Here is a 23,866-nt window from a genome sequence, read left to right as displayed (position 1 = left end):
TGCATATGAGCCTTCCAGATAGGATAAAGTGGTTAAAGGAAACCTGTAGTGAAAAAGAGCCCAATTTGGGTAGCCACCTAAGTACAGGGTAGCCAGAAGCTTATTCCTCTCCGTTCCTTCACTGGGTCCAGCTGAAAACCATCAACAAGCGCTTGTTGTCCGCTCGTGCCTGCGCAGTAGCACGGACCAGATTGTGCTTGGCTTTTTCCACTGAAGCACGAGTGGGTCCGTGCTACTGTGCAGGCAAAGTGTGTGCTTGTTTAGAAGCGGAGCCGCAAGCTTCAGAAGGACACTGTGCTGGAACAGCAAGGTGGAGGGAGACGGATGAAGCCTCGAGAGGATCCAGAGGCTTCCATATCCTGAGTTAAGTACTTAACTTCTTTGTTTACAAACCTCACAGGTTTGCTTTAACCTCCTTAGTGGTGATCCTGATCCAGGCTTGGGGTGAAGAAAAGAAGCTGGGAGCGGTAATTCCAAGCCTGGATTGGAGCAGTCGCTGGGAGGTATAGGCAGAGCTTTCGGGATCTGGAAGTTCGCTGCCAGTCTTCTTCCAGTCTTCTTCCAGTCCTCCAAGGCTTTAGGGCTGGTTCACACGGGTGTCTACCCCACGTTTACCACCAGCATTCGGGACTTGGCGTTAAATGCTCCCATTCAACTGAATGGGAGCGTTTGTACCAGGCTTTTACTGGCGTTCATGCAAACGTGGCGTTCCGATCCCGATTTTCCCTGGCGTTCGAGGCGACCCTGGACGCTACATGTAGCATTCTGGGGCAGTTAACCACCACAGCTAATTGGGGGGAAAAAACGATGACCACAACTGAAAGCCGATGAAAGCCGAAACGCAACGCCACCAAACGCAACGCAGACGAAAGCCGGCAGGCGCCCGTGTGAACCAGCACTTAGATCCCTTGGGTGAGATCGCCATTTGGCACATGTCCACAGACAGCAATCTCACCATAGTGGTAGAGCAGCACCACCCAGAGGACAGGAGGAAGAATTGCAGCACTGGATTCCTAGGTGGTGCATAATATGCAAGGGCTGCTGCAGATCTCTCTGCAGTATGATTTTTTTTTCAGAATTTTAGGGTCTAAAAGCTCATGAAAATATTGTGCCGCTTCTAGACCCTAAACTCCAAAAAGAATCATACCACCAGGGAGCTAAATGAAATGCTTTATACCTCCAAGATTCTAGAAGTTTATTGTTATTGTGTAACACAACGAAATTACTTTTCATGACAGCCCCATGGTGCATATAGGGAACATAGTGATAGTAAAGAAGGTTGAAATAGAGGAATTTTACAAATAAATTAATAATATTAAAAAAACAACAACAAAAAAAACCCTGTACACAGTGTTAATTATTTCAGAGAGAACAGAGGCCCCTTTCACACTGAGACATTTTCATTGCGTCGCGTTCCCCCTTTTTACCGCAGGGTAACGTAAAAGCAATGAAAACCTATTGGGCATTTCAAACTTACCGTGGTGCAATATACCAGAAGTATCCATTTTTTACGCAATGACAACAGCGCGTTATCGGCGAACACCAGCGGCGACATGAAGACACGTAAATCAATGGCGCTGCAGATATTTTAAATTGTTTTGCGTCGCGCATGTGCGAAAATGTATTTTGTCAATACACTTCAGTGAACTTCATATTTCCGCCTCAGGAAGTGAGCGCCAGAGATCCCAATTTTTTATTTGGGGTGCAGCCAGAAGTGAGATTACTGCACAATGCCACGGTAATCTCCGAAGCAAATTTGTAACGTTGTGGTGCGATCCTCCGAGCGCATCACGCCTGTAACGCCGGTTGTTGGTGTGAAACTGGCCTCAGAGTTTAACACGTTTATGGCAGATGAGTAATGCTGGGAATGCACGATGAGTTTTTTTGGCAGATTTACTGGCCGAACGATTTTCCGATCGTTTTTCTGGACCGGTCAGAAATTATCTGTCAAGCCATCTATTTGCCAAAAAAACTCATGGTGTATTCCCAATATAAGGCTCCCTGCACACTGCATGCGATTCCAATTTTTAATCGTTTTTTACACAAGATTCCGATTTTTTTATCATTACTGCATGCTGCGTTTTTTCCTCCGCTTTTCTGTTGATTGCATTCAGGGAAAACCGGAATTGCAAATCGGAATCGCAAAACGGATTTGCAGTGTGCAGGGAGCCTCAAAGCTGTCTTTCAGTCTGTGTGTATGCAGATTGATCTAAGACATCTACCTGATGGTAGGAGCTCAAACAAGGCTTTTATGGACTGAATATGGTAAGACATCACTGTCCTGAATATAAATACTGTACCATAACATATGAACTCTTCATTATCACCAGGGTGTGATGTGTGTTTATATATTGAGGTTTCAGGATGAACTTAGTCTTATGCTGGGAATACACGGTTCGCTCGACTCTCCACTCAATCGTTTTTGCCGTTCGATTCTGCAGTCGATTCTCTTATCTTCCTCTCGTTTTTCTTATTTTTTTCCATTCACTTCTATCAGAAATCGAGCGGCGAAACGAACGATTGGGAGATCGGACATGTCGGAAATTATCTATCAAATCATCTATCTGCAGCAGAAACGAACCGTGTATTACCAGCATAACAGACCAGAGGGATATACAAACTCAATCTGATCTCAGAGCGCCCTCTGTAGGTAGGTATCAGTAAGGACTGAAGCGTCGTCCACAAATTTAGCTCACATATTCAACAACTATATTAAAGGGAACCTTTTTACCCCTGGTTAGAACCATCGCGTGTCAAACGCTGATGCATGGGGTTACAAACGCTTAGTAGAATCCGTATTAAAAAAAAGGGTAATGACAGTACAAATAAAAAGCATGCCTAGTAAAGATATAATGTGTGATCTTGTGGGCTGAGTCCAGAAGATCGTATTGTTACCCAACAATTACCCTAATCGCTATTAATCCCAACTAAAGTACCTTGTAAAATGCAGAAGGAAGAGTGTGTCATACAGATTTATCCATACTGTAAAATAGCCATTCTGTAAAAATAAAATACCCATTCTGTAAAATATCAAATTAGATAAAAACCGAATGCAACTCATTAGAAAATAAAATAAAACAACACCTTTACGGAAAGAAAATAAAACTTTTTATTGCAAAGACTATTCTACAAACAGCCACAGTTCCTTCTCTTGTTAAAAAAAAATGCTCACAAAGCTCTAAAGGTAGCCATACTCTCACTGATTTTCCCATTCAATTCCCTTGCAGATTTGATTCATATGCTGGGAATCGATTCCGCATAATGTCAGATTGATCAATTTTTGATCGATTTCAAGCAAAAATCATTGGAAAATATTGACTGAACAGGACGGAAAATGTAGGTTGATCGGTAGCAGGCCAGAGCATTGGTAGATCGATTCGATTGGTCCATTGCACCGGATGGAAGATATCACTCAATAAGCAGGGGGTCATGAGCATGGGGGTAGGGGCATTAAAAGAGATCGGCGAGAGTCAGCCCTGGATCGAGTCATGTAAATTACTAGAAGGGCAGGGCTATGCGCCAGCATGGCTTCAAGGGCTCAGGGGGGAGTTGACCCTGCAAGTCATAATTTTTCACCAGAAGGGGATCGATGTAATGGTTAATTTCAGCTGACCAGCGTCTTTAAGTAACAAATACCTGGTCAATTAGCTAGATCTTTGTTCTACATGAAGGATCAGTGTACAATTGACACTATAGCCCTTATTCAGTTCACTTATTCTACTAAATTTTATCCTAGGTGATATTTTTATACCTTGTCAGTAAAATGCCCTATAAGCCACTTGCAAGCAATAACATACTCAATTTTGACAGTACTTTTTAATCTACTTTTTAGGCTTCAAAGAGACTCTGTTGAGATCCCCTCAAAAAATGAAAAGTATCAAATGTTGTTGGCCTCATATACACGCTAGACAGAACTTAGCTGGGGTGGCCGCATAGCACTGTCTTTGCAGATAATCTAGCTTGTGTATAGATGTCACTTGGGAGTTTGCTGGATCTCTCTTCTCTATCGTGTGCTGTCCCTCCTTCCCTCTCCATTGAACAGTACACGCCACATAGCTATGGCTGAGTGACATGTCTACATAGCCTTGTTCCCTGTAGTGTCGCCCTAATAAGTGACACAAAGGGGAAAAGAGGCGCCTAAGGTATGATAAAATTGAGTTAAAAACTACTAAAATGAAAAAAGTGTGCTTACCTCAATGAAGATTTAGCCTCGATTCATCAACACTTAGCAAATTTGTTAACAACAGTTTGGTAAAATACCGAATATGTTAACTTCATTTCAGGATTCATCAAAGTTATCTACAGCTGTTAGCGAACATTCGGTAACGATTCGGTAACGATTCGCTAAAACGGAATAAAGTGCAATTCATGAAAAAGAAAGTGGGCGTGGTTTAGCGTTACATTTAGGATTAGTTATCTCCTTCACTGCTCTGTCGTTATTCCTGTCAGATCATTGCTGACAGAGAAGATGGAGCCATTTGAAGTGGTTATGTATCAGCTGAGAGTGATTCAAAGGCGCAGAAGGGCAAGAATAAGGTCTAGAACCATATCAATTTGCAAAAGAATGGATTTATTTGCTATAACACGACATCTGCATTTCTCTTGAATCATCTTGTAAGAGAGCACAGGCAGTGTCAGGGTTAACTAATTTGCTAGCTGCACTATAATTTTTTAGAAAAGGCTCCTATCAAATTGTAGGATTGTCCCAACCACTTTCAGAATCCTGGTCCAGGTGTAAAGCCCTATTCAGAATGTTGCTACGTAGTGCTCAAAGGACAGCCTTTTACCCACAATTCCATGGGAATCTTATGGCCTTGTGTTAAAGTGCCACTGTAAAATGGAAATATCGACACGTTAACGAATGGTTACCGAATTGTTATCGAATTCACACCGAATGAGGAAAAACCTTGATGAATACAACTAGAAATCGCTAAACTTCGAATTCGGTAATTTAACAAACTGGAAAAAGTTATCTCAAAGAGAATGATGAATCGAGGCCAAATTCTTATAACAAACAACGAACTTCAATTTGCACTGGCAACGCGTTTCTTGGGTCTGTGCCCACTTCCTCAGGCCCAAATACAGTGCAAATTGAAGTTCGTTGTTTGTTATACAAAGTTGTCTTCATTGAAGTGTGCCACCTCACACTTTTTTCATTTTAGTTGCTTTTAACTCAATTTTATCATACCTTAGGCGCCTCTTTTCCCCTTTGTGTTACCCACACGCCTTCTGGAGTAGTGTTCTATTTGGTCAGGAGTGTTTTTACCACTCCCATAACCATCTAGAGTTCTTTACAAAGAGAGCGATTGCTTCCAGCCCAACTGGACACCCGAGTGGGGTCGGGTTTCTGCATCTCCACTAGGGATGATCTATGTGATGCAAATTCTCCCAAAAATGTGCAAATTGGTATTCAGATGTATGCAGTTTGAAAATGGACCAATCAGTTTCAACCCAGGTATAAATTAATTGGTCCATTTTCAAACTGCATGCATTTGCATAAAAATTTGCATAAACACAGAAGAATTTGCATATATTTGATCATCCCTAAATTCTCCACCTGCCTTCAGTGATCGGTTGACTATCTGCAACCTTCCTTTGTGAGTACCACAATTTACATCTTCACCATTTTACCACTGTTGTGACATACAGCAACATTTGGACTCCTGGGCCCATACGCAATAACTTTTCAGCGCTCTGCAATTAAAAAAAATATCAAAAGTAGGTGAAAAAGTACTCAGTGTATTTGCTTGCTTCCTGGTGGCTGAACAAGCATTTTGTTGACAGGTGTAAAAATTTAAACTTGGAGAAAACTAAGGAGAAAAGTGAATTGCATATGGTCCCTGGTGTCTTTCTGCTTTTTTCCCCACACCTGCCCTAATAAGTGCACCACGACCATTTCAGGTGACATTGATTGTGTGTGTGTACACACTTACGGAAAAGACAGCTATACTTCTTTAGCTAATCTTTCTAGACTTTATACTTCACAAGAAAGCTCCACCCATATAATTTCTCTAATCTCTTGCAAATTATTAACATGCCTACTGAATGTGTTTGAAAGGCAACACATAGCTGAGCTGTATAGAGGTGACCCCATTCATTGTTCTCTATAATTATTATTATGGAACGATGCTTCAATGACTTAAAGCCAAGTCCCTGGTTGCCCATTACCGTTTTGTCCAGACTGCATTAGAATGAGCATAGATACTGCGGTCTGAGAACACCTGAAAGCCCAGACTGCAGGTAATGGCTGTAGACAGGCTTCCTCGTATTGCCTATTAATGGTACAATATATTCCTCAGATGCGGGGCACTTTCTCTCTACAGACATTAAAATTCTGTTCCACAATTGACCATAGAATCATTTCACATACATTTACTCCTCATACTGAATGGTTCCCTGTACAATTCAGTTGAAGAAATCTGATCACATCTGAGAAATTATTGTACCTATAATGGGCACCTTCAGACGGACAACAAGCAAGAGGTGCTCCTTGCCTTTGGCTGCTACAGTTGTTGGCATTATATTTGGCCTGAGGAAGTGGGCTTGGACCCTCAAAACCTGTTGCCTGGGAAAAAAAACCTTTCTTGCAATGCCTTTGAGAGCAAAGAAGGTTAGAAGATTAGGTCTTCTCTGAGTTTAGACCGTAATGGTGTAAAATTAAATTTATAGAATTTACACTGATTGGTTAGATTGATTCCTAAATATCTGAAATAATTGTCTTTGAACTGGGGAGTAATAGTGTCTGGCTAACTGTACAGGAGTGTCACAAAAATTATTAATCATGTACCCTTTATATCTATGGGTTGTTTGATTGCTTTTGCCATGGAACCCTTGTCCCAAGCAAAAAGGGCTGGAGATGGGGCATTCTGGTCTCGTACTCCTAAAGATAGTAAATCCTGAGCCATCAGAGCTTGGGAACTTTAAAGTTGCATTGGGAGACTTGTATAATTGCTTTCATTATATGACTATGAGTCCCTGGATGCCTACATGTTGGTAGACTTTGAATATGAAAGACCAGGACAAGAGCTGGGGAGACCAGTAAAGGCTCTGGCCTTGGGTGTAAAAAGCTGTGGGGTGGCGAGACTCAAGAGAAAAAAAAAATCAAGCTGTCAATTGAAATAGTTTCTTCCAGTCCGCTGTTGTGCCCGCTTTACTCTGCACACTAGCAACAATTCATCTAGCGTGTATACGGTGCTTTACACAGCAAGTTAAAAAGGTACTTACGTATTATCACGTCTGGAAAGTTTCAAAGCTTTTTGTTAAAGTTCTGTTTGATCCCCTAGTCAGATATAACCATTTTTGGAAAGCTGAAAGTTCCGGCTTTCCCTTGCACTAGGTCCCGATTCAATGCATTGCCCCATTGCCAAGTTGGGGGGGGGGGGGGGGATGGGTGTCCCCTGCACTTTGCTGCAGAGAGCACAGTGGAATTGAGTCTCCTGCCCATGCCAGTAAGACGGAGAGGCGACGAGGTCGACGAGGGTGCATAGCTGCGCTGCTCCTTCATCTGTAATGAGAGACCCAGGGCACTTGACAAAAGTTTTTAAGACACAGATTTATGCTGCAAAGGAAGAAGAAGACCTACCGGGTGTGTTGCCTATCATCATGTCGGGGTTGTCCCGTACTTCTGTAATTGCACTTTCTGCAGCCAAGTTTAGGGGACACCCCTCCTTCAAAACCCCATAACTTGGGAACTGAGCATCATAAAGACTCGGGACCCAGTGCAACAGAAAGTCGGGACTTTCAGCTTTCCAAAAATTGTCTGGTCTTCCTGGGGTCGCAAACAGAACAAAAAGCTGCCAAACTTTCCAGATGGGATAATACGTAAGTTCCTCTTTCTTTGTGTAGTAGCCTCATTATTCCTAAAAGACAATTAACATATTTAATATTAACCTGGGATTTCTATTTACTTGACACTTCAAGGATTTTTTCTGTAATCCCTGATATAGCAGCCTGGGACTTCAAATGCACTAAATCAGAGGAACCAGCCTGTCATGTTTTTGCATTGCATGTTGGGACTTGTAGTCCTAACAATAGCTGAGGAACCATGGACTACATATGAAAGTTTGCATAGATTAGCCTCACCCTAGAGAACATGGTTTCCCATGAGTCTCTGCAGGTTTCTGGTTCCTCCAGTTCTCAGTTATACAACTGCGTGCAGTGCTGCATGTCTGAGTGTGCCTTCTGTGGATTTCTTTTACCTTGAAATGTCTGATGCTCCTGGCTTTTGACCTACTCAGGTAATGTGGGGTTGTGGTGGGGGAGTGTCTGCCAGGGCTGCTGGAATACAGTGTGTGCTTGTAAGAAATGTTTGCCTGCCTGGCAGCTTCTGTACATACTCAGTTCTCTACAGGAAGTACCTCCTGTGATTCACTATATACCAGTATAAATATAATACTATATCCATAAATTGCAGGTTTCACTGATTTAGTGTTTGCCGAAGTGTAAAGGACATATCATATATACAGGCATACACTACAGTAGCTTCGGGGCAAAGTTTACTTGAGAAGTCTAACCTGGAGGTAGAACCTCAATTATTCTTACATGTATTTATCACTGTCAGTGGTTTACGCAGAACATTTTGCAATTCCTATCACACGTTTAGGTTTTGTGGTATTTTTTGTCCAGATCAGGGAGAATTCCTCACTTCTGGTCCCTGTGACCTCTTTGGACTAACGTAAGTCCAGGTGGTCTTGAAGACATGGAGTGAGAGACAGCAATAAAACTTGATGGGAATTCTATTACTTCTCTGCACTCCATGAATAAGATATTAAGAGGCTGGGTTTACACTGAAGAAGCTGCTGTCAGTTACAACGCAATAGACGACTGATGAGAAGGAATTTTCCATATTTTTTCTTATGGGTTAGTTTGCTGTACATTGGTATGTTAAAACATAGATGTTACTGACCCATAGGGAAACATGGAAAATTCCTTCTCATTAATTGCGTTAAAATTAACAGCAGTATAAACCCAGCCTGAGGCCATAAAGAAAATATGTACTAAGAAAAACGGCCCCTGGGGGCTACTCACCTCGTCCTCCTGCGTCCCACGGGGGTCCCGCTGTGCCCCTCCGAACATCGGTGATGTAAATACTTACCTTCCCGACTCCAGCTGAGGCGCAGTAGCGGTGCTGTGCTCTGAAGTAGTCAGAAATACCCGATCTCAGTCGGGTCCGTTCTACTGCGCAGGCGCAAGTCTCCGGAAACGCAGCTTGCAGCTGACAAAGGTCATTTTTTTACCTATTTTTTATTTTATTGCCTGAATAAACTCTTCATATTTGGCCTCAGTGGGTGCAGAACATTGTTTTCCTAGTTATCACAAATGTTGTTACAGTGTGTGTATTGCTATAACACAACGCACAACTAGCCTTATTCAGAAACATCATTTGTATTAGCATTCGGTTATAAAATGCCTTGTGCAGCATCGATAGACGTTGTGGGTGGCAGTTTTTTTTCTTTACAAGTTTAGTTCTCTTTCAACAAAGAGCCCCACACAATTCAAAACACTCGCTACTGAAACTAGTTTTTTCACCTTTCAAAGGAATTATGGCCCCCGCAAGAAAAACTCATTCTACTACTTCAGTTTTAAGAATTACCGTAGTTGATCAGCCTGTTGGACTTAAGGTGCGTACACACGCACTACCGCCGGCAACAACGGGTCCGCCAGACCCTCCCGCTGGGCGGGCGTTCCAGCAACAGTAGTGCGCACCTTTAAAGAGAGCCCGAGGCAGCTCAAAAAAAAAATTGGCTACCTGATCTGTGAGGCTGATTGAATCATGTAGCCGCAAAAAACGCCGCTTCCCGCACTGGCCCACTTTCACTTTCGTGACCACAACGCTACAATGGGAGACTGTGTGTCTCTCGCAGCGAGCATGGAAGTGGGGGAGCAGCAGTGTTATGATCGCTTCTGCAGCGTTTACTGCTGACTGCAGTGGTATTGCAAACCAAGCAGTTCTAATGTCATTACATGCATTTGCTTGCATAGTTTGGTTTGCACTTAAACTAGTTGCTGATTCCATCTGCAGTCGCTCTGAAGTTAATGACAGTTTAATATGCTTTTGTGAAAACAAACATTGTCTGCTGCAATGGAGTGGCAATCCCTTTTCTGCAGGCTGCATATCATTGTCTGCCTTTTCCTGCTGTCAGCCTGTGATTAATTACCATTCACTTGTGTGGGAATCTGCAGGTCTGCTCCCATTGGATGACCTCAGTATAAAGAACTGCTTCCTGCAATGCCTCATGGGCTACCATAGTCTCAGATCCTGTCTGTTACTCTGCCCGTGCCCCACCTCGTTCCTAGTCCGTGTGGACTGCGCTGACTCCTGCGAAGGGGTCAGCGAGTCCTCCTAGTTCTGCTCGTTTCTAGAAGTTGTTACTTTGCTTGTCTTGTGTCATATATTGGTTCATCGCCAATATATACGCATACTTGCACGTTTATTATTTTCCTTGTATTCGTGTTACGTTGATACATCAGTGTCGCTGATATATACGTACACGAACTGTTTATATCCTGTGTTCCGTTAGTCAGCGTTCCAGCACGCTGAGCTAGTTATCCTGTTCCTGGTCCTGTTTGTGGATTGCGTTCATCTCTGCGAAGAGATAGCGAATCCTCCTGAGTCCTGTTCCCTGTATTACTCCAGTCTTAGTCAGAGTTCCTGCTTATGTCATATATCGGTTCATTGCCGATATATACATATGTTAGTCAGACGTTACAAATAGTTTCATTGATAGCTGTAATTGTAATACGCTAGGAAATCATACTTATTGTATATTTATCTGTGTTACGTTCATCTATCTTGATCCTGCTATTTCCTGACTATCCTGTCCTGTCTTGCTGAGGCACGCCATCGCTGCAAACGCATTGGCTACCTCATTCCAGTCTGTTTTATTGTGGACGCTTGCTGTCACTAAGTAGTGGCTAGTTAAGCAAGCGTTCATTCTGTCTACCTGTCCTGATCTCCTCAGTCCTGGTTTATGCGTCTCAGCACTACTTGCGCTGAGACGTTATTACGAAAGTGTTGTTTGTGGCTGCTCGGATCTGCACCGGCTCTGTGCACCACAATCTCCTATTGGAGTCAGTCCTCTCCTCCACTAAACTGGGGATATCCTGATTCCTTGTGCTGGTGTGTGTACCTCCTTCACGTCAGCTTATGTGTTGCATGCTGACGGTGGAGATTACACCTCCAAGCTTAACATTATGGTAGCCCCATTACCAATCCCCATTGTGGGGGGGGTTCCCAGCAAAAATGACACTGTTTGTTATGGTTCCTGTTCCTTTAAGAAATTTGAGAAACTCAATTCTGAAACAGAAAATGAGTTTTTTTCTGAATGTACCAGGTTCCTGGCCAATCCCGAGCTCCAGGCTACTCCTGTTTCAACGTGGGCCCCCCAGCTAGTTTATGTTTTATTTAAGGGAAGATTGTTTCAGTGGGCCTACGATGTCTTGGATCATACCAATTTAAAAGAGAGACCACTGGAATTTCTAGCGTTTGTGATCCATAACTGGCTGCGCAAAACCGATTTGCCTAGCCCTTTTGATAAGCTCCTGGCAGCTTGTCAATCAGCTGCTCCTTCTACTGCCTACAAAAATAATCAGCAAGCAGATAATTGTTCTGATAACTTTTCTTCTGCTAAGGCAGCAGGGTCTAAAGCCAAACGTAAACGCTCCAAAAGAAAAGCGTTACAATCAGCGGAGTCGTTGCCCTTGGCGACTGCGCATCAGATCTGTAATGAGACTCCGCCAGTAGCAGATAATGAAATTCAGTCACCATTCAGGGGAGTCAAATGGACCTATGAAACTACTAATGAACTTTCATTGCTAGCCAGGGAAAATAAAAGTTCTTGTTTAAATGAATTATCTGAATATGATTATGAAGATATATTACAGAGTATTGAACAGATCAATTTATTCGTGCAGCAAGGGAAATTTGCATACACTACAGTTCAACACTTGCTACAGGTATTGGAGATCCTTAGGAATAAGAAATCGGCCAATCACCTGCTAAATAACCCAATGTATGTTTCTGCCACTAACACATTTGCAAACTATGATCAGCCGGAATGCTCAGCTGTTAAATATGCATGGGATCCTCCATTTGAGAAAGGAGAGATGGAAGCCCTGGTCTATGAATGGAAGAAAGATGCAAGTTCATTTTGTCAGTTTTACAGTGCAAAAAGTGAATTAGTATTGAATGCATGCATTAAGTCTGCCTATAACCTAATAAAAACTGGTGTGTGTGGGTATGACTTTGTGGCTCCATTGATCGATGTGTGGAAGATGATTTTGGACGATTTTTATGCGATTCAATCAGTTGATACCAGGGAAGACACACTGTCAATTGGAGACTGTCCCACTTCTCCAGTTACTGAGTCCCTGCCATGTCTTGTGAATGTTGCTGTAACTCCACCCTGTACCATGGATAACTCAGTGTTACTTCCCAGTAAAACAGAAGCCACTGATACTTTCTTAACTTTGCCCTGCACAAATTTCTCAGCAGAGAATCCAGAGGTCCTGCTGACTTCTGAGTCCAGCCTAGCCAGTACTCATGAGTCTTTGTTCAGTGAAACAGACATTAGAAAATCTTTGCCTGCCTCTGCAAACACTTCTGTAGAATTTACCTGTGTTAATAAAGTTCAACTCCTGTCTGATCCAGCAGATGCCAATAGATGCACTACATTAGTTTCTGAGTCCCAGCAATCCTGTCTAGAAACCTCAGAACCCCAGCATCTGATTTTTCCAATTTTACAATTGAATAGTGCTTCAGATGCACAAACTTTGTGTCTTGATCTTCCTGTCTCTACACCTCGCTCTAGTTTCGTGAATAGCTCAGAGCATCTGCTATGTGAACCTGAAATCGTAGAATTATTACCTTGTTCAGAAAATGTTCCAGTAAATTTGCCCTGTACCATGAATTGTGCAGTAGATCTCTCCAATGAAACTCAGGTCACAGAATCATTATGCTGTCCAGCAGGTGCTTCCATGGTTTTGCCCTGCAATATGGACTGTTCAGTGATCCTGTCCAGTGAAGCTGTGGTCGCAGAGTCTTATGCTTCACCCAGTACTTTGGATACTTCAAACCCTCTAGCAGAGGAGTCTGAGGCACTGCTTACCTCAGTTGGTGTTGCAGTAATATTCACTTGTCTAGCAGCTGTTTTGGAATTACAGTCTGCTCTAATAAAACTTGATGAATTTCTGCCCAGCAAAGCAGAAGCCATTGAAATATTGTCCTCGTCAGCAAGTGTGTTAGATACCTTGCCCTGTACACAGTCTGATTTAACCAATATTGTTGAGTCCCTCTCCAGTGTTGTAACAGCCGAGGAACTCCAGCCCTGTCCTCTGAATGTTTCAGAAGTCTTGCCCTGTAACATGGATAATTCTGACTCGCTGGAAAAAATAGTAGAAATCTCAGAATTTCAGTCCGGGTTAATGAGTGTTTCTGAAACCCAGCCCTGTATCCTGGAAAATTCTGGTTTTCTGCCCGGTGTGGCAGTAGTTCCAGAGTCCCCTTCCTGTCCAGTGAGTTTCTCAGTTTTGCCTAGTTCAGTGGGGATTGCTGCAATATTGACTTGTTTTGCAGCCCTTCATGAGCTCCAATCCAGTGTATTTGATGAGTCTCTGTCTAGTCCAGAAGAAGCTATGGGAACCCTGTCTAGTTCAGTGCATACATCAGAAGATTTGCCCTGTCTTGTAAATGCCCCTGAACATGATTTGTTAATAACCCTGCTGGAATCAGCGACATCTAAGTCTGATCCTGCAGTTTTTAGTGAGAATCCAGTAACTGTGAAGTCTAGTCATGATGAATTTTTTTTGCCCAGTTCTGGTTTCGGTCCTGTCTTGACTGACTTTGAGGTTCGCAGTTCCTTGACATGCCCAGAGGTTTCTCTTGTGCCGGTGTGCCCAGATGTGCTTCGTATGCCAGAGTGCCCAGATGTGTCTGTGTTAGCGTGCTCACGTGCTTCCCTAGTGGAGACATGTTCTGATGTTGCCGGTTGGCCTGCATGCCCGGAGATGGTTCTGGTCCCTAAAAGCCCTGATCTTGATGTTTGTCCTTGTGACCCTGACTCTGGAGTTGCCCTGGGTTCCATAGGGGTTCTTGATAGTTCTCCATGTGAGCCTAAGGGGCGTTCTGACCTGTGGGGATCTCTTTGGAGCTTCCAAGTGTTCTGGGAGATCTCTGAGGAAACTTGTCCTGGTACCTTGGACTGGTTCAACAGTGGGTTTTGTGTTGGTAAGGACAGTTCCGGTGGGCATTGCAAAGGCTTTGGCATTTTTGGACAGTCCTTGGAAGGCGGTGGGTATCGCTCAGAGAGTTTCTTGGGGTTGTTTTCTGGAAGTCGTGGTTCTGATGGGTGTCACACTGAGGCTTGTAGTGCTGGCGGGCATGGTTCGGTAGGTTCTGGTTCCAATTGGTCTAGTTTTGGTGAGACTGATTCGGGAATTTGGTTTTGTCGGGCTGATCCGACCTTCATGAATTTTCAGTCAGATCAGTTTGCTGGATTTCCCACTTCTGATTTTTTGGTTTGGGTGGTTCAGGAGAAATATGTCAGGAGGGGGTACTGTTATGATCGCTTCTGCAGCGTTTACTGCTGACTGCAGTGGTATTGCAAACCAAGCAGTTCTAATGTCATTACATGCATTTGCTTGCATAGTTTGGTTTGCACTTAAACTAATTGCTGATTCCATCTGCAGTCGCTCTGAAGTTAATGACAGTTTAATATGCTTTTGTGAAAACAAACATTGTCTGCTGCAATGGAGTGGCAATCCCTTTTCTGCAGGCTGCATATCATTGTCTGCCTTTTCCTGCTGTCAGCCTGTGATTAATTACCATTCACTTGTGTGGGAATCTGCAGGTCTGCTCCCATTGGATGACCTCAGTATAAAGAACTGCTTCCTGCAATGCCTCATGGGCTACCATAGTCTCAGATCCTGTCTGTTACTCTGCCCGTGCCCCACCTCGTTCCTAGTCCGTGTGGACTGCGCTGACTCCTGCGAAGGGGTCAGCGAGTCCTCCTAGTTCTGCTCGTTTCTAGAAGTTGTTACTTTGCTTGTCTTGTGTCATATATTGGTTCATCGCCAATATATACGCATACTTGCACGTTTATTATTTTCCTTGTATTCGTGTTACGTTGATACATCAGTGTCGCTGATATATACGTACACGAACTGTTTATATCCTGTGTTCCGTTAGTCAGCGTTCCAGCACGCTGAGCTAGTTATCCTGTTCCTGGTCCTGTTTGTGGATTGCGTTCATCTCTGCGAAGAGATAGCGAATCCTCCTGAGTCCTGTTCCCTGTATTACTCCAGTCTTAGTCAGAGTTCCTGCTTATGTCATATATCGGTTCATTGCCGATATATACATATGTTAGTCAGACGTTACAAATAGTTTCATTGATAGCTGTAATTGTAATACGCTAGGAAATCATACTTATTGTATATTTATCTGTGTTACGTTCATCTATCTTGATCCTGCTATTTCCTGACTATCCTGTCCTGTCTTGCTGAGGCACGCCATCGCTGCAAACGCATTGGCTACCTCATTCCAGTCTGTTTTATTGTGGACGCTTGCTGTCACTAAGTAGTGGCTAGTTAAGCAAGCGTTCATTCTGTCTACCTGTCCTGATCTCCTCAGTCCTGGTTTATGCGTCTCAGCACTACTTGCGCTGAGACGTTATTACGAAAGTGTTGTTTGTGGCTGCTCGGATCTGCACCGGCTCTGTGCACCACAATCTCCTATTGGAGTCAGTCCTCTCCTCCACTAAACTGGGGATATCCTGATTCCTTGTGCTGGTGTGTGTACCTCCTTCACGTCAGCTTATGTGTTGCATGCTGACGGTGGAGATTACACCTCCAAGCTTAACAAGCAGCAGGTGCGGCCAGGGAGAGAGAGCTGCCCAATGGCAGCTCTGGAAACCCTGCAGGATCGCCCCTGGTGGGCATTTTGAACACGGAATCCCTCTCCGTGTTTACCTCCAAGATAGCGACAAATATTGTCGCTAATCTCAGGGGGCTATAGTGTGGAGGTGGGGGGACACAGAGGCATGTCATGAGGCAGAGAACATGCCTCTCTGTCTCATCTGCCTCCCATCTTCGCACCTCAGGCTATTTAAGGCCTGCACACACCCTTGATTGATGTTGCCCAATGGGGATCAGGACCCAACCCCTTAGGAAACATCACTGGGCCAAGGCTGTACAGACACGAAGGCAGCTGTACAGCTGACAACGCCTTCTATTGCTAGGCGGAGAGCCAACGAAGCATCGCCAATATGACATGACGCGGTGGGCTGGGTGTGCAGTGCCAACAAAGGTATCAGTGGTCGTTTGAGCAAGTTGATCTGCCTGGCGGATTGCTTGCTGGGCAGTGGTTGAGGGCCACTATAGACATGTCGGATTGTCAACTTAGGCAGTCGTCATCGGCCGCCTCAGCCAACTTTAATAAAGCATGAGTATGGGAATTTAATCTGTGAAAAGAAGTTATCACTAGGGATGGTCAATACAATACTAATAATTCTAATGTTATGCTAATTATATGCAAATACAGTATATGCAACTTGGAATTGAAACAATGAAATGCAGCAGCTACCAGATCTGACTGGTCAGTTTGCAAGCTGCATAAATTTGCATAAGTACAGCATTTGCATCTGTTTGGTATAATTGGCATCCTTTTAGGCTTAGCCATCTCTGATTCTCATACTCATAGGTTGTGTCATGGGCACTCTAGAAATAGTAACAGCTCTATTCACTGTCATTGCTGTTTACATGATGACACAACCTCTTCCTGTGACAATGCCCCCTGCAAACTCAGCCTTTCAGTTCTAACGGCTGCAGAACATGCTGCTCCACAGGAAATAATGATGTAGTTGAGGCAACCTCCTATCATGTGCAGTTTTGTAAATAAATTCACATTTATGGGGTTCTTTTTAACATTTGAAAATTAGCTCTGATGCCTATGGCTTTCATTTTCCACTCAGTGTGAAAAGTATACGCCCAGATGTTTGATTATGGTGGACAATGGAACCTCCTTCACCCAAGAGACTCAGATCCTCACACCCTCCGGAAGATCCCACTCTGCCCTGTGCCTCCTCAGTGACATCTCAGCAGGCTTTGTTTGTGGACACCACCTTCCCCCAGGATGAGGCTCTACATGTGGAAAAGATAAAGTGGAAGAGACCAAAGGTATGATTATACACATATGTTCTTCATACTGAGATGCCTTCTACGTGAGTCCTTCATTGTGTGTCTCCTCCAGGAAATATGTGAGTGTCCACGCTTCATTGTGGATGGAGCCACCAGAATGGATGTCTGCCAGGGGAACCTCAGTAAGTTTCTGTCAAGGGTTATCAGCCTGAGATGTTGTGTTCCGGGGTGACTCAAAATGATATGTGTAGACATAACCACATGTTTAGCTTAGCCTTCCTACAATTGCAGTGAACATTGGGGGTACCAGTATTCTGTCAAGTACAGGTGATGGTCCACAAGAGCTGCAATACTTCCTGCAGTGTCGAGCTTCTTGCACATGCTAGAAGAGGGGAGTTATTGGATCTGTCAGTGCTAGCTCCCGCACTGTAGATTGGCACTCTATTGCACGTGCCAATGATACCGAAGGGGATCAAAGTGTTGGACTTGGTTTGCACTGCCAGACTAGATCAGGTAGCGCAGGTAGCAGGGAGTCCAAATTCGCCCGTGTAATGTTTTTACATTTACATTGCGCAGCCTCGGGGGATTACCTGGGAACAGGGCCGGCTCTGCCATAGAGGCAAAGGGGGAAATTGCCCCGGGGCCCCAACGTCCGCAGGGGCCCCGCACCCCCGACCCCGCCAAATGCTGCGCTCCCCTCACAGTCGTACTGCTCTCCGGGTCCCTGCGAGTGCAATAGCTTTGGTAATTACTTATCTGTCCCAGTAGGCAGGCAGCGGCAGCACAGTCAATGCACTCTGAGACACGCTGTCTCCCTCCCACTCTATGACCCGGTGCATTATGTGTAAATACGTGCTGTGGGGTATAGAGAAGAAAGGAGACAGCATGCCTCAGAGTGCACGGACTGTGCAGCTGCTGCCCACAGGGACAGATAAGTAATTACCAAAGCTATTTGACTCGCAGGGACCCGGGAGGCAGTCCTGTAATGGCCAGGAGGAAGGGAGGGGGAGTTGGTGTCTCATTTTGCCCCAGGGCCCCTTAAACCGACCTGGGTAATGTAGAGCCTATGGGAAACAATGAAATTGTCCTTTCCTCTATCAGATCCTCCTTCCACTCTCGTGAACATGTATTATCATTGTTGCCCTTTTTTTTTTTTTTGCTTGGGATATTGCTGAAGTTACTTTTTTGGAAATATGTCTTCCTATTCCCTCTCTGTCCACTTTCCCAACACTGAGACAAGTACACCCTACATAAAATTAAGTAGCCCCAGATAACAGAATTAATCTGATTTCAGAGGAGGCACATCCCAGGAGCAGGCATAGCGGCACAGCTCAGGAGCAGGCGTGCTGTGGCGCCCATGGCACGAGCCATGCCTGCACCCCTCTAGATACGCCACTGCGCAGCCGTGAAGTGTGGGGCTGGCAGTGATTCGTTTGATCTGTAGGGGCTGACACAATGTCAAATTGTATCTGACAACAGCACCCCTATTGGCAGCCATTATGCTCAGTATTGGACAATGTCTGTCATCAAGAGCTAGGAGGCTGCCATCCAGATCACATACACTGCTTGTTGATCAGGTATCTCAAGAGGAACCCCCTCTGTCCGTGATCCTACTGCATTAGAGTTTATTGGCAGCCCACCAGATTATTATCAAGAACATTAGCCCTTGAAAAAGAGACCTTGTGAGGCCTCAAAACGTTTATATTGCTTTAGTCATCACAATAAAATTGATACAATTAACTAGCGATGGGAAGAATGCCAAACTTCCTCAAATTCAAATAAAAAAAAATGAATTGATTTTCTCGAATCTTTTGAATCTCAAATTTAACGAACCCTGTACATAAGAATTGTTTGATCTGTATAAGGCCTGAAACCCACTAGCAGGCTGTTATATTAAGCTGTTACTAAGCAGTTGTGATTTGAAAAGCTCTTGCTAATGTAATGCTATGGGTGTGATCCCACTTGAGAGATGTGATTTTATAAAAATCCCCCATAGCATTGCATTAGCAAGAGCTTTTTCAAATCACTGGCGCTTTGACAAGGCTACTAGTGAGTTTGTGCCCTAAGAATGTTAGTTAGACTTAGAATCCAGCATGAGGAGATGGACTAGACTAAAACCTGTCAGATTTGTAATGCCTACTGCATGCAACAGCAATGTAGGAGAAACATATTTCACAGTGCATTTTACTCTGGGAGAAATGTACATTTTATATGTAGGCATACACATGCATTTTACATTTTTCTATTTTTCTTGATAGTGGTTCTTTAGCTACCTTTTCACAAAATATTCACTGTTGGCGGTACTTGAGGACTAAGTTGAGGAACACTGATGTAGATCACATGATCAGAGAGGACAGTTCTTCCAACTTGTATGAATGTGTAACAGTGATGTAGTTAAAAATTGTGGGGCCCCATAGCAACATTTCTGTGGGTCCATCATATCTAGGGACTCAAGCAATGCTACCTGCACCTACCCTATGAATATGAGTTGATTGGTCAATTTACTTTCTTATGCAATGCACCATAGTCCATGATGAGCATTGAGACAACGTAAGATGGTAGAGAAAGAAAGCAAAGTTAATAGTGAACGCTTCAAGTACCATTTGCGCCCCCTCTCTTCTCCAGGGGCCCCATAGCAGCTGCTATGGCTATTGCTACGCCCCTGATGTGTAACACTGGAGCTGGTTGTAGACTTTTTGCTGCCGAGGCAAACTTGTGAAGATGCCCCCCCGAATTGCAATGATCGCACAGAACCCAACAATTAGCACAGCACGTTATAGCTGCGGTGAGACACCCCCCCCCCAATAAAACCTCAGTATAGGTAGGGAGCCAGATATAGGTGCGCCCAGTATTGGTAGCTAGGTACAGTTGCCCCAGTATAGGTTATCCAGGTACAGTTGCTCCCAGTATAGGTTGGCCAGGCACTCTCTTCACTTCCTGTTTCTGACTGGTGCTGCCCCCAGACTTCTGCTGCCTGAGGAAGTTGCCTCACTTGGCATCATGGGCGGACTGGGACTGTCACCTTATCTGTCATGCTTTAGCCGTGTTTGTACAAAAATGGAGCTAAATCTGTATATGAAAAGTTGTAACCAGGATTGTGTCAGTTTAGCTGTCTGCTAGCTTCCTATTCTTTTTGATGTCAGATAATGTATGGCTTTGACATTTGCAGCAGTGACTGAAGCTCTGATCACCCTGCAGGTAATTGCTGGTTCCTCTCTGCAGTGGCCTGTCTGTCCCTCTATCCCCAGTTCTTGGAACAAGTGGTGCCACCTGGACAAGACTTTGGGGATGGATATAATGGGAAGTTCCGATTCCAGGTGAGGAATATTATGGGATCTTATACAGTTCTTGGTTCAAAATGGCTCAAATGTACCACGTTGTTTGTGGTTCAGGAGTGGCCTGGCACAAGGAATGCAACAGCTGTAGGCCACGTCCCGGATACGTTTGTGTGCGGTGGCTCCAGATGCAGTCTACAATATTGAACGTTTTCACAATATTCTAATTTTCTGAGATACCGAATATCAGGTTTTCATTACCTGCATGCCATAATCAGGAAAATGGGGAAAAATGCTTGAAATAGATCAGTCTTTGAGTACTGAATCTACATGATATATGAGGGGTTTTTTTTGTAGCAGGGCTTTTTGGTCCTTTATAGCCCCTTACACACTCCTAGGAGTTCTGGTTCACCACGAGCTTGCTGGGTAATCTGTAACTCTGGGTGTTTCAAGTCCTACCCCATTGAGCCACATTAATCTATGCCATGCACTGATGAGGATCAACCAATCCGAAACAGTCTGTATGCATGTTGGATTATTTTGGATCTGTACAATTAACAAGCGCATTCATCATTCCATTTCAGTGGTTCTGAAGGTGTGTTTAGCTTTCTGGGACATCAAAGGGATGATTTGCATATTTAGCAGTGATGCATTGTTGGAAACCTCAGAGCTTACTGTAACCTGAATAGCAAATATGTTCTGTTTTAAGACGGCAAGTCTCTGTTTTGAATAGTATTTTAGTAAGAGGGTTTTTTGGTCTGTTTTAGCCCCTTACACACTCCTAGTTGTGGTTCACCATGAGCTTGCTGGGCAACCTGTAATTTTTGAACTGAATAACTGAAATAAATTAACTTTTTCAATGATGATTTCAGATGCACTAGTATGTGTCTACATTTTAAATGTTACAGCTTTCCATGATTAAAGGAAGCCTGAGCCAGGGGCTATTGCACCTTTTTGATCTCACACCCGTGGTCGAGAGTGTTCTGCGCTTGCGCAGTTTCAAGTCTCTACATAATGTGCATGCGCAGAACACCATGCAATCAAAGAGGTGCCCGGATGGGTCCGTGTATGTGCAGTTGCCCACGGCTAGACAGCAGCACAACTGAGGGGAGCGGGAGGAAACAGAGTGACCTGATAGACAGTGGGGGCTGGAAGAATCCCCAATTATGTAAAACAGAAACTTTTGCCCCTTATTTCCTTTAAAAAATGAAAGGAACATAGGAGCAATTCGGCCTTAATGTCTGTCATTTTGCACTGTCTATAACCAGCATACAGAACAGGAACTAACAAATTTCTCACGTTTTTTCTAGTTTTGGCAGTACGGGCGTTGGGTGGAGGTGGTGGTGGACGATCTGCTGCCCACCATAGAGGTCCAGCAGAATGGAAGCACTCACTACAACTTACTGTTTATGCATTCTACAGAAAAGGACGAGTTCTGGAGCTCACTGCTTGAGAAAGCTTATGCCAAGTGAGTGCATTATAAAGTGTAACTGTCGGGCATAAAATAAAAAATTAATACTTTATTTTTATCTGGTAAACAAGTAATAAGGGTGCTAACCAGGTAATCCAAAAGTTAAAATCACTATTACTTTTCTTGTTGATAAATGATCATTTCCCAGTTTACCTGACTTATTTGGTACACACAAAATTTGGTACGCAAAAAGAAAGTTGCAGGGCATGCTGGGTTGTCCTTGTTTGCTTCTATACTTCCTCCTCAGACTTAATTGGCTGAAGCCTCTTTCCCTCCTGTTGTCCCCTCCCACATCTCTGTTCCTTTCTGATTGGCCAGTATTTCTAATGCTGAGACAATGCACTTTCTATAGTGGAGGCATACACAATCAGAGGAGAGTAAGGGGGGAAATGACATCAGATTGGCTTAAAAATAGCCACACTTAAAATGGCTAAGAAGGATTTTCTCTTTTTTTACTGTAGAAAAATCACTAAAATCAAGCCGTGGGCAGTGCAATACATGTGTTATGTAAGTAGAGCAAGTATTTATCTACTTCTATAAGTGTTTTTTTTCTGAGATAGTATAGCTGACAGCTCCTCTTTAAAGTACAAATATTTGTATTTAATAATATCATGTACACCCATGAAGCTGGAGCATATCTGTTCAACGCAAGTTGTCATTGTGTACTATACTCATTCCTGCCTCAGGGTGATTATCTTTGGTTTAAATGTATCATCTTGTAGGGTGCAGGCAGTCTTCTCCCTCTTCGGTACCGGGTCCATAACTTCCTCCAGTCATGGCCAGTCTGATGCAAGGGAAGTGCGCTCTTTACGTATCTCTCCAGCAGTCGCCAGAGAGTTACATAGAGGGCGCACTTCTTTTGCGCAGACTGGCTGAAGCTACGGGACTCGGTACCGAAGAGGGAGAAGACTGAAGACAGCGGCGTGGGAGCGATCCGTGCGGATGGGGCTGGAGGAAGCCCCAGGTATGTATAAAACTTTTAATTTCAGTCAGCTCTGGTATACTTTAAGGACCCTTGCACACTGGCATTGTGGCGATGGAAGGATCCAATCTGACACAAAATCTGAAGCCCTCAGTGGCATAGCAATAGGGGATGCAGAGATTGAAACCACATGGGGACCACTGTACCAGAGGGGCCCACTAGGGGGCCTCCTTCATTTATCTCATTAGCTTTGCATTGGTGCTATGCTGTTAATGAACACCTATTGCTGCACCGTGGCGCAGGGTCATATGAAGCCTAATTTCTGCCTAAAAGTGAATAAAACAAAACTTTTAATTTTGGGTGTTTGTTTGGGATAGTTAATATAATACCTCCAACTTGCTGTGTGGGTTGTGTCACTCCATCCGGTACAGTGCTTAAAGCTGATCACAAAATACTGATCATGTGGCTGCTAGAGGTAAAGAGTACCTGAAGTGACATGTAACATGTGAGATAAACATGTGAATGTGCAGTCCCAATCCTAGGTAGAACTAGGCAGTGTTCCTTTTCTTGTTACTGTAAGCCGGTTTTAGACTACAGATTGGCGTCAAAAACGGGCCTCAGAGGATTACCGCATTGGCACGTGGTAATCCCCGTCTGGCCCCCGGCCAAACAGGAAGTGACAGTCACTTCCTGTGACCGAAATGATCACATGCGCTGAAGTGTATTGTTAAAAATACGCTTCTGTGCATGCGTGATACGTAAAACTTGTGGTGGGTTTTCACACACACATCGCCATAGATTTATACGACTTCCGGTCTGCCGCAAGTTGCTGCAGAACCACGCGGTGACGTAGATTTGTCTTAGCGTCGGGGATGTGGCAAAAACGTTACTTCCTTTGCATCGCGGTGTACTGCGTCAGTATGAAAGTCCCCATCGATTTCCATTGCCCTGCAGTGGGGTGCGGTAAAAATACTGCACAAGCCCAGTGTGAAAGCACCCTAAGGGTTAACAATCCAGGGCTCTGAATAGCAGTTTATCTGCACCCAGAATCAGGGCCCATTCACACTA

The 23,866-nt window shown here is 44.0% G+C and overlaps 1 protein-coding gene across 2 annotated transcripts in view; it reads left to right on the top strand.

The window, feature by feature from the left end:
• The first annotated feature begins 7,781 nt into the window (after positions 1-7,781).
• Positions 7,782-23,866, top strand: part of CAPN12 (calpain 12) — a 93,671-nt gene continuing 77,586 nt past the window's right edge. Inside the window, exons 1-5 of one of the 2 annotated variants that reach the window (XM_068250599.1) lie at positions 7,782-7,821; positions 16,965-17,169; positions 17,243-17,312; positions 20,329-20,447; positions 21,716-21,873. In XM_068250599.1, the coding sequence (XP_068106700.1) occupies positions 17,005-17,169; positions 17,243-17,312; positions 20,329-20,447; positions 21,716-21,873 (512 nt within the window). In that variant the 5' untranslated portion in view covers positions 7,782-7,821; positions 16,965-17,004. Of the gene's footprint in view, positions 7,822-8,062; positions 8,238-16,964; positions 17,170-17,242; positions 17,313-20,328; positions 20,448-21,715; positions 21,874-23,866 lie in introns of those variants that run through there. The other variant, XM_068250598.1, reaches the window with a different exon arrangement.

The sequence above is a fragment of the Hyperolius riggenbachi genome, chromosome 8, assembly GCF_040937935.1.
Source record: "Hyperolius riggenbachi isolate aHypRig1 chromosome 8, aHypRig1.pri, whole genome shotgun sequence".
In the NCBI taxonomy this organism is placed as follows: domain Eukaryota; kingdom Metazoa; phylum Chordata; class Amphibia; order Anura; family Hyperoliidae; genus Hyperolius; species Hyperolius riggenbachi.
This window is presented reverse-complemented; position numbering and strand designations above follow the sequence as displayed.